General features: G+C 41.6%; 1 protein-coding gene across 1 annotated transcript; it reads left to right on the top strand.

The window, feature by feature from the left end:
• The first annotated feature begins 10,618 nt into the window (after positions 1-10,618).
• LOC132012129 (cyclin-dependent kinases regulatory subunit 2-like) lies at positions 10,619-11,159 on the top strand. Its single transcript, XM_059391739.1, has one exon. It carries the CDS (start codon positions 10,629-10,631, stop codon positions 10,866-10,868), a length of 240 nt encoding a protein of 79 aa, XP_059247722.1. The 5' UTR covers positions 10,619-10,628; the 3' UTR covers positions 10,869-11,159.
• Positions 11,160-11,710: the final 551 nt, after the last annotated feature.

Here is an 11,710-nt window from a genome sequence, read left to right as displayed (position 1 = left end):
TAACTCCAACCACAGTTTCAGCATCACGCTTTGACAAGGCTTCCTTGTTCTGTTGTCTAGCCGGACCTAGGGATGGAGCAGCATTCTGCTGTTACTAATCACAGGATTGTCTCACCTTCTCATGCTTGGCTTCTAAGCTCTTTCATCTTTTCCATAATCAATTCCCCATATTAAATTCCCTCTGTTGAAAGACTTAGAGTTGTACCCAAATAATCCAATTAAAAATGGGCAGAAGACATGAACAGACATTTCTCCAAATAACACAACCAGATGGCCAAAAGACACATGAAAAGATGCTCAACATCATTCAGCTTTGGGGAAATTCAAGTCAAAACTACAATGAGATATCATCTCACATCTGTCAAAATGGTTAAAATAAAAAACACAAGAAAGAACAAGTGTTAGCAAGGATGCAGAGAAAAAGGAACCCTCCTACAGTGTTGGTGGTAATGCGAACTTGTAGCCAGTGTGGAAAGCAGTATGGAGATTCCTCAAAAAGTTAAAAATGGGGGCGCCTGGGTGGCTCAGTCGTTAAGCATCTGTCTTTAGCTTGGGTCATGATCCCAGGATCCTGGGATCGAGCCCCACATCAGGCTCCCTGCTTAGTGGGAAGCCTGCTTCTTCCTCTCTCACTACCCCCTGCTTGCGTTCCTGCTCTCTCTGTGTCAAATAAATAAATAAAATCTTTTAAAAAAAAAGTTAAAAATGGAACTACTCTATGATCTAGTAATCACACTACTAGATATTTACCCAAGGAATACAAAAAACAGTAATTCAAAGGAATACATGCACCCCAATGTTTATAGAAGTATTATTTACAATAGCCAAGATATGGAAACAGAGCAAGTGTCTGTTGATAGATGAGTGGGTGAAGATGGAGTGCATACACACACACACACACACACACACACACATTTTATATATGTGAAGTATATTGAATGAATATTATTCAATGAAGTATCATTCAGGCATAAAAAGAATGAAATCTTTCCATTTGTAACCACATAGATGGAACTAGAGAGTGTAATGCTAAGCAAAATAAGACAAATACCATATGATGTCACTCATATCTGGAACTGAAGAAACAAAACGAGTGAAAAAAGGATCAAAAGTGAGAGAGAGAGAGAGAGAGAGAAACCAAGAAACAGACTCTTAACTATAGAGAACTAACTGACAGTTACCAGAAGGAAGGTGGATGAGGGATGAGTGAAATAGGTCATGGGGATTGAAGAGTACAGTTATCATGATGAAAAAATAAAATAAAATAATATATAACAGAATAGATTTTCTCCGCAAACAGTTTTCAGCTCTGAAATGTATAATTTCTACTGAGAGTCCCAGTTTCAATTAAATAAAACATAGTAACCAAGAGGTATCATTGTCCAACCTCAGGCAAATTAATCCATAAGTTTCCTCTCACTGGAGTAGACCACATCAATGTCAGTGACAGTTGCCAAGACAGCTGGAGCAAGGATTCTTTCATCAGATAAGAGGATTACATCAGGTGGCCTCAAAAATCTCTCCTATATTTATGATAAATATAAGGTAGACTAAGAGCTCTTAAAGATCTGTCTTGCCCACCATAGTAGTCTCAACACCTAGTATGTAGTATGTAGTATTTAATAGGCACCAAGTAAACATTTGTTAAATAAATAATTGGCGGTTCTTGGATTCTTGGGCCTGTGATTCTATTATTGGTGTCTGAAGCTTATTTTATAGTACTTACCACACTGTGTTGTAGTTGGCATTTTATCTGTTATCTGCACTTCTTTCTGACCTTCCCAAGGACTGGGACTGCTTTTTTTCTCTCTTTGCTAACCAGGACTCACACAACAGAAAGCAAATACTAAGTGAATGTTTGTTGGAGACAGGGAGAACAGTATATGAACAAATGACTAAGTTCTTTGAGCCACAATTTTATGCCTTATGAACATATCAGCTGCACACTTCTTGTCAGAGATTCACATTAAAAAAGAAAAATCAAGGATGCCTGGGTGGCTCAGTTGATTAAGCAATTGCCTTCAGCTCAGGTTATGATCCTGGAGTCCCAGGATCAAGTCCCACATCGGGCTCCCTGCTCATCGGGGAGTCTGCTTCTCCCTCTGACCCTCTCCCCTCTCATACTCTCCCTCTCTCGCTCAGATAAATAATAAAATCTAAAGAAAAAAGAAAAATCAAGACATAAGTGATAAAGACTCATAACAAAATGGCTGAAGGGACTCCAGGGAGGAGCTGACTATGGAAATAATCGCTAACATTCCAGAGGGGACATTTTGTATCTGAAATCAGTCAGGGTAGAGAAGAAACCTCCTCGGTTCACGTCCCCTCGATATGCTGAGAGGTGACGATTCAAACTTTCCAGAGCTATCATCTAGATTAGTGGTCAGCTTTTCTTGTAAAGAGCCAGAAAGTAAATATTTTCAGCTTCTCAGGCCGGGTGTTCCCAAGGCAACTATTCAACTCTTCTATATAGCAAAAGCTGTCCCAGATAACATGTAAGCAAATGTAAAGTTTGCAAAAAAAAAAAACAAAACTTAATTTACAAACCTTGCTATCCGAGTTTCACCTAATTTTCATATGTCATGAAACATTATTGTCTTTTTGATTTCTCAAATAAGTGAAACACAGGGAATGTTGAGGGCAGTGAAACAATTCTATATGATACTATGATGGTGGTTATGTGTCATTATGTATTTGTCAAGGCCTGCAGTATGTCCAAGAGCAAGAGAAGCCTTTGGGGTCTATGAACTATGGACTTCAGTGAATAATAATGTCTTAATATTGGTTTATGAATTTTAGCAAATTCGCTACACTAATGCAAGTTGTGAATAGGGAAACTATGTGTCAGGTGAGGGTTATGGTGGTGGGGGAAGTGGATATATGGAACTCTATATACTATCTGTTCAATTATTTCATAAATCCAAAACCATACTTTAAAAAAGATCTTTAGGGGGGATGCCGGGGTGGCTCAGTTGGTTAAGCATCTGTCTCTGCTCAGCTGAGCAGGGAGCCCGCTTCTCTCTCTCCCTCTGCCCCTTCCCCTGCTTGTGTGCCCCTCCAATAAATAAAATATTTTTTAAAAATTAAAAAGACCTTACACAAGCCGAAATGGCAAAAATTAACAAGACAGGAAACAACAAATGTTGGCGAGGATGCAGAGAGAGGGGAACGCTCTTACACTGTTGGTGGGAATGCAAGCTAGTACAGCCACTTTGGAAAACAGTATGGAGGTTCCTCAAGAGTTCAAAATAGAGCTACCCTATGACCTAGGAATTGCACTACTAGGTATTACCCAAAGATACAGATGTAGTGAAAAGAAGGGGCACCTGCACACCAGTGTTCACAGCAACAGTGTCCACAACAGCCAAACTCTGTAAGGAGCCAAGATGTCCTTCAACAGACAAATGGATAAAGAAGATGTGGTCCATATACACAACGGAATATTACTCAGCCATCAGAAAGGAGGAATACCCACCATTCACACCAACATGGAGGAACTGGAGGGGATTGTGCTCAGTGCAATAAGTCAAGCAGAGAAAGACAGTTATCGTGTGGTTTCATTCATGTGTGGAACAGAGGACAGCACGGAGGACCAGAGGGCAAGGGAGGGAAAACTGAATGGGAAGGAATCAGAGGGAGACAAACCATGACACACTCTTAACTATGGCAAACAAACTGAGGGTTTCAGAGGGGAGGGGTGTGAGGGGATGGTGTGACCGGGTGATGGGTGTTAAGGAGGGCATGTGTGGTGATGAGCGCTGGGTGTTATACACAACTAGTGAATCATTGAACACTACATCAAAAACTAATGATGTACTATATGTTGGCTAACTGAACATAAATAAATAAATAAATAAATAAATACATCTTTTTAAAAGTTGTAAAAAAAAAAAGGCTCTCCCACATGAAAGCTGCGCAGAAACAGATTAGTGAGGCTCCAGGGAGCCCAGTGCTTGACTTGGGCCCAAGAGTGATGGGAATGGCCTTGCAGGTGGCGTCCAGACCAGCACTCACTCTTGTCTCCCCTGAGAGCTGTCCTCTCACAGAGCAGTGACCCAGGCCCTCTGCAGAAATTCTAGTGCGAGATCAGACGTCTCCAGACTTTTCTAATACTGTTGGCCCACTTTTTGCTTTCGCTTCAGAAATTAATCCTTATAGAAAGGAATAAAAAAAAAAAAAAAAAAAAAAAAAACAGGCATAGGAAGGAAAGAAGGATAGAAACAAAGAAAAAAAAGAGAGAATTCTCAGATCAAGTTCTGCCAAGCCCGCACCTCTTCTCAATGTTCTCTAACTCTAAGTCCCTGAGAGGCAGGCAGGAACCTGCTTCTCTGTCCCTTCTCTGCGAGGCTGATAATGACCAGAAGGTGCCCAGAGGAACTATAAATTCAGACAAATATCAACAAAGCATGTGTCCTGAGAAGGATGAAAGGAATTCAAGACTTAAGTCGGATGGTTTCCTTAGGCCAGTCAATATTTAACAGGTGCTTACCATTCATCAGGTCCTGAGCTGGGGGAGGATAAAAAGAAAAGTGAGCAGAATTTTGTGTCCCTGTCTTCAAGGAACTGATGATGGAACATTTGCAGACAAAAGACAATCATCTTTATCCTCTCCCGGAACAAAGAAATTGACTTGCCCCGGAACAAAGAAATTGACTTGCCCCCTCTGCTCTTTAGTGCAACAAGGTAAACACAATTCCAAGGGAACTCCCACTCAAGCTCTTGTTTGTTTGTTTAAGATTTTATTTTTCTATTATTTGAGAGACAGACAGACAGACAGAGATAGCATGAGGACAGGGAGGGAAGAGAGAAGCAGACTCCCCACTAAGCAAGGAGCCTGAAGCAGGGCTCGATCCCAGGACCTTGAGATCATGATCTGAGTCAGAGGCCAACACTTAACCTACTGAGCCACCCAGGCACTCCTCCTTTCAACTTTTAATTTAATAAATGATAATCAATTCAGTCACTGGAAAACATTTAAGTATGTTTGGAACAATTTGAGTATGCAAATCTACTTTTCAGCTGGAACTTTTAAAAACATCTAAGTACAGATCAACAATTTCCCATGAAAATTTACCAGCTAAATTGAGATGCGCTCTAAGTGTAAATGCACACTGGAGTGCAAAACCTCAGGAGGAGAAAGCTGTTACATGGTTTATTGATAATTTGTATGTTGTTTATATGTTGAAATGTTCTATTTTCAGTCTCTCAGGATAAGTTTATTATTTGTACTAACTTCAACTTTTCTTTTCTACCCTTTCAGTGCGACAATAGGAAATTCACAATTCTGCACGTGGCCTGCCTTCTTTTCCTACTGGACAGCACTGTTCTGAAATGGTTCCAGTTTCCTCCTTGGGCTCCTTCTCCCACTCCTGTCCGCAGTGGCTCTGAGTTCTGCTCCATCGTCGGTCTGTGCCAGGAAAGCCCCTTCTCAAACTCTGTTTTTTCACTTGGCAGTTTTCCACAGAGTGCCTCCCGGATCAGATCAGATTATAACCTCTAGCTCATCGTCCCAACTCTCTAGCCACATCCTGGCCCCACCCAGCCCGCGCTGCCTCACAGCCTGTAGGACTGCAGTCTCTTATCGACTCCCTGCAGTGCCGCCTCTGCTCTGGCCAGACGCCTGTTGTGCCAAGCCCATATTCACGTTGTCGTGCTTTAGTTCCTCTCTCAGCCCTCCTCCCCCACATCTTGCCGCTTCTGCCACCTACGGCTTCCATCCACCCTTCAAGGTGGGTCTCAAAAATCCAGCTCTTCCAGAAATATTTCCCACAGCAACACCAGCCCTGCCCATTTCCCCTCCCTTACCCTAATCCTTGGGCCTTTAAGTCCTGTTGTAGCTGCCGCTCTTTCAAGGCCTGACTAGGATGCCCGTGCCTTGTGCCCCGGGCCAGACCGCCAGCTCCATGGAACAGACGGAGCAGACGCACGCCTGCTGTCCCGCGTTCCCAGCAACACCTGCCACCAGGGCTCTCAGCCCTCAGGAAAGAGGCACAGAGACAAGAAAACAGAGTTTTCATGTATTGATCCTTCTTCCTACAGACTTGTTTTATGTGGTGCGAGACCACATCTGGCATGTCACCTTTCATGTCATGTGTAGAAGGGACACACCTTTATCAAAGCCTTCCTTTCCCCAAAGCTTATTACAATAAAGTCCCCTTGGCTTCAAAGCAGACATTTGTACAGGCGGAGCTGTGAGCATTCTATCGAAAAGGTTACTTAGCCTTTTCCTAGGTCAAAGCCGTCTTGACTAGACGGCCTTAGTGCTCTCTCCAACTTATGGGTTCTTGCTCTTGGGACTTTCTGTCATTTTTAATGGCAGGATAGTATTACTGAGCTAATATAGCCTTAGAAGAAAAGTTCTACGTAAACTTCAGTCCAAAACCTTCCCATCTTCTGATATACACTCAGGAAAAATCGCCTTCAAAACTGAGGATAAGGGCTACCTGGACGGCTCCGTTGGCTAAGCATCTGCCTCTGGCTCAGGTCATGATCCCAGGGTCCTGGGATGGAGCCCCACATTGGGTTCCCTGCTCAGTGGGAAGTCTGTTTCTCCCTCTGTCCCTCCCCCTGCTCATGTACACTCTCTCTCTCTCAAATAAATAAATCTTTTTTAAAAATGAGGATAACACAAAGACATTTTAGATAAAAGGTAGCTGAGAGATTTTCCCATATTCCAGTTGACGCACACTAGAAAGAATGCTACAGGTTACTCCTCAGGTTGGGGGAAAAACTACCAAATAGAAACTTAATTCTAAGGAAGGAAAAGAAGAACATCAGAAGCTATGGGTAAATATAAAATACCGTGGTTTGTCTTAAAATTTCCTCAGAAAGACAACTGATAATTTGAAATGACAGTAATCACATTGTACAGGTTTATCATATATGTACAACTGAAAGTCATGACAACAATAAAAATGGAGGGTAGGGACAGCAGGTGAATGGAGTAATAAAGATGGGAAACTTATCATACTCCTGAGGTAGAAAGTGTCAGACATGAAGTGGATCCCAGGGTCCTGGGATCAATTCCTGCATTGGGCTCCCTGCTCAGCAGGGAATCTGCTTCTCCCTCTGCCTCTGTCTGCTGCTCCCCTGATTGTGCTCTCTCTTTCTCTCCTCTCTCTTAAGTAAATAAATAAAATCTTTTTTAAAAAGAAGTGTAGAGTGGTGTGATGATAACTTGAACAGCTTCGATAAGTTGAGGACACATATTGCTATGACAAGCACAGCCACAAGAAGTATTTTGTCTCAGCTGAAGTATTCTACACCATCTGAATATTATTGTTCATGTTTGCTAAATTAGCACAATTACATTAACTATGGCATTATGTTCTGTTACCAATTTTTAAAATTGGATCAAGCCCTCAAATATGATTCACTGAAGTATAAAAGTCATGATTAAAATAATGACAACAACATCACATTACAGAATAAAATCATAAATATAAAGAGCAGGGCGCCTGGGTGGCTCAGCTGGTTAGGCGACTGCCTTCAGCTCAGGTCATGTTCCTAGAGTCACAGGATTGAGCCTGGGCCAGGGTTCGCCGCTCAGAGGGAAGTCTGCTTGTCTCTCTGCCTGCTGCTCCCACTGCTCATACTCTTTCTCTCACTTTCTGGGTGTCAAATAAATAAATAAAATCTCTTTTTAAAAAAAGAATAATATATTTTTTAAAAGAGCAAAAACAAAGTGAATCTACATAGAGACTGTGAGTCTCTACTAAGAAAAGTGCATCACTAAAAGTGATGATTTTCCACAGTAGCTAAAAACGGAAGTTACCCGTGTAAAATACTATTTCAATCTAGCAAGTTGATCTGGTGGGGCAATCCACTCGTCTCCCATGCCCAGTGCCCTATCTGTTAGGAAACGTATCAAGCATAAAGCCATTACATGCTCTTATTTCATGTTCAAACAAAGACCACTGGGCTTGTTTTTCAAGAAATAGGTTAATCTGAAGAAAGAAAGAAAGAAAGAAAGAAAGAAAGAAAGAAAGAAAGAAAGAAAAGAGAAAGAAAGAAAGGAAAAGAAAAGAAAGAGGCAAATCTAGTCATTGGAGAAGAGAAAAAACCTACAGAGGCAAGGCTCAAATTGTGTTCCTCATGACAAAAATAAGTAAGTAAATCATATATTTCCAAAGCTTCGAAAGTCGTGGCCAAAGTTCAGAAAAACAATATGAGACTTACAGAGAAAATGGGAGTTAGTGATAAATTTCCTGTGTCAAATGAGATCAACAGCGAACACTGGGATGACAATGACGAGCCTGCAGGCATACCAGAAGTTTGCTTGAGTTGAATGGAGTATACAGATGTGAAGAGCATGATTCATTCTTTGAAATGGAAAGTACCCATACTGGAAGAAAGTGCTTACAAACTTTCTTTCCTTTTTACATCATAGTTATTTATTTACTTATTTACTTATTTATTTATTTTAGAGAGAGAGAGCACGCACGCACAACTGGTGGGAGAGGAAGAAGCAGATTCCGTGCTGAGTGTGGAGCCCCATGTGGGGTTGGATCTCACCACCCTGAGATCATGACCTGAGCCGAAATCAAGAGTCAGATGCTCAACCCGCTGAGCCATGCAGGTGGCTTGCAACTTTTCTTTTTATCACTGGAAACCAGTGTTATCAGAGCAAAACATTTTGTTAATTCACAATCAATGTGTTAGTTCTGATAGGGGCTCAAAGGTATTTGGAAGTCATTGTTGGCAAAAAGGTAATGTTAGGTGACTTGAGCAAGTCACTCCATCTCTTCACCTCAACTCCCTCCCCTGTGGACTGAGGGTTGGTATCTGGGAGTGCCATGCTTCTTTCTCAGTTCCCCAGTCGGCCACTGAACTTGGGCAGCCCTAGGACAGAAGCTGGGTGTTGGTCCCTAAGCCTTTTCCTTCATGCTGTTCAGGAAGCTAGTGGTATATTGTTCAGAACAATAGCTCCAGATAAGCCTCTCTGTACCTCAGTTTCCTTCTGTGTTAAATGGAGATGATGTGGTGAGACCACTCACCACAAAGTTTTGTGAGTACTAAAAATAATCACTTAGCAGAGACTTGACGTGTAAAAAGCACTCCATTAAGCTAAGCTATTATTGCTGGTGTTGTTAGTTGTTTATTATTATTATTTATTATTATTACCACCTTCCTTTTAACTGACATCAGTTGGCAATGAGAACAGCTTATGGAAGGCATAAATTTAGGAAAGGAAAAAAGCAAAATTCCAGTTATATATCTTTACCTATCAGAGAATGAAACAGGTCTGGTCAGACCTGTTCTTAAATGGGGAAACTGAGGCAGTGAGCTCTGGAATTGCTGATCAAAGGCTATCCAATGAATCAGTAATAGAACATAGAACAAAGCCCAGAAATCATTTTTTTCTGAGGAGAGTGATAAAGGCTTTTCAGTTCTCAAGTCTTAAGAGATTTCCCAAAAAGAAACCATTCCACTTTCTCTACCCTAACATCAGCCTGAAGGCCATCAGTCAAAGAAAGGCACATGAGTACCTGCACTGAGGTACAGAGGGTATTGGAATGGAGCAAAATTTTAAGGATAGGAGGACTTATGATGATACGCTCTCTGAAATACATTTTTTTAAATTTTCCAATTTTTTATTATTTTTTTATTATGTTCAGTTAGCCAACCATCATTAGTGTTTGATGTACTGTTCAATGATTCATTACTTGTGTATAACCCCCAGCACTCATCACCACACATACCCTCGTCAATACCCGTCACCCGGTTACCCCATCCCCCACCGCCCTACCTTCTGTAACCCTCAGTTTGTTTCCCGGAGTCCAGAGTCTCTCAGAGTTTGTCTCCCTCTCTGATTTCTTCCCATTCAGTTTTCCCTCATTTCCCTTATGGTCCTCTGCACTATTTCTTACATTCCACATATGAGTGAAGCCATATGATAATTGTCTTTCTCTGCTTGACTTATTTCACTTAGTATGATCCCCTCCAGTTCCATCCATGTCCATGCAAATGGTAGGTGTTCATCCTTTATGGTGCAGCCGTTCTGGAAAACAATATAGAGTTTCCTCAAAACACTAAAAATAGAGCTACCCTATAGCCCAGCAATTGCACTACTAGGTATTTAACCCAAAGATACAGATGTAGTGAAGGGGCACCTGCCCCCCAGTGTTCATAACAGCAATGTCCACAATAGCCAAACGTGGAAGGAGCTGAGATGTCCTTCAACAGATGAATGGATCAAGAAGATGTGGTGCCATCTTCTTCAAAATAAATTTCAAAAATAAATTTCTTCAAAAATAAATTTCTCTTTGAATGGATCAAGAAGATGTGGTGCCATCTTCTTCAAAATAAATTTCAAAAAAAAAATTTCTCCAAAAATAAATTTCTCTTTGCAGAGAAGAGAAATTGGTCAGCCTCAGAGTACTGACCAATAAGAGGAACCATAACTCTCCATCCCACTACAAAGACAGAGGTCACGGACAAGTGCTCTAGGATGACCCGCCCAGCCACAAACGGAAACTCTGCAACAATCACTGACCACACACACAGTCACTGAAGTTAAGAAATGTGCTTTGTCGGTTGGTCGCAGTCCAGTCGTTGCCCCGGGGAGAGGCGGTCGTGTGGCCCGCCGCGCCCACTCTTCTAGCCCGACGCTCCCGCCCGCCCGCAGCATGGCCCACAAGCAGATCTACTACTCGGACAAGTACTTCGACGAGCACTACGAGTACCGGCATGTCACGTTACCCAGAGAACTTTCCAAACAAGTCCCGAAAACCCATCTGATGTCGGAAGAGGAGTGGAGGAGACTTGGCGTCCAACAGAGTCTAGGCTGGGTTCACTACATGATTCATGAGCCAAAACCACATATTCTTCTCTTTCGACGACCTCTTCCAAAAGAGCAACAAAAATGAAGTCTACCTGGGGATTGTCAATTAAGTCTTTTTCAAATTTAATGTATATGTGTATATAAGGGTAGTATTCAGTGAATACTTGAAAAATGTACAAATTGTTGATCCATACCTGTGCATGAGCTGTATTCTTCACAGCAACAGAGCTCAGTTAAATGCAACGGCAAGTAGGTTACTAGAAGGTGTTTAAGATAAAATTTCTAGTTGGTTTTTCTCTTTAATATAAGTGCCTGTTTGACTTAACCTGTTACTTTTGTTAAATAAAGTTTGTATGTTGCATTAAAAAAAAAAAAAGAAATGTGCTTTGTCCTCATCCTCACTCACCTTTCGGAGACACAGTCAATGCTCACTAAATACTACTTCAATCAAATCCTGCCAGTTTCTCGCCATTATTCCACTATTTAAATCCCTAGATTTATATCATGCAAATGCATTTAAAGTCAGAAATAAAAACTGAACCTAGCATATATAAGCTTTTGCTGTTGTTTATCTCCCCCACATTCACTCCCTCTACTGAGATAATCACCGCTTTCCCATTCTCACTCATGCAGTTTGGACAAAGATGAATGACCTCCCACATATACTCCTAGCTCCAAAGGGGCATATGTGACACTGGTCTCAGCAACTGGGTCAGAACATGTAACTCCAAAGGGCCAGCAAAGAACAAGGAGACTTTTTCTGAAGCTACAGAAAAGGAGGTGGACATTCTTTTCCATGGAATTGAACCTTAAAGTGTATGACCCAACCCCACCCATATCCAGGGAATAAAGGTAGAAAGGTAGGACATGGAGCTGAGAGATGAAAGAAGCCACATCTGGTGATGTCGTGGGGCTCCCCAAATGCAG

Source organism: Mustela nigripes, chromosome 1, assembly GCF_022355385.1.
Source record: "Mustela nigripes isolate SB6536 chromosome 1, MUSNIG.SB6536, whole genome shotgun sequence".
In the NCBI taxonomy this organism is placed as follows: domain Eukaryota; kingdom Metazoa; phylum Chordata; class Mammalia; order Carnivora; family Mustelidae; genus Mustela; species Mustela nigripes.
This window is presented reverse-complemented; position numbering and strand designations above follow the sequence as displayed.

Coding starts and splice junctions, on each gene's coding strand:
- LOC132012129 (XM_059391739.1), top strand. CDS start 10,629: ATGGCCCACAAGCAGATCTACTACTCGGACAAGTACTTCGACGAGCAC.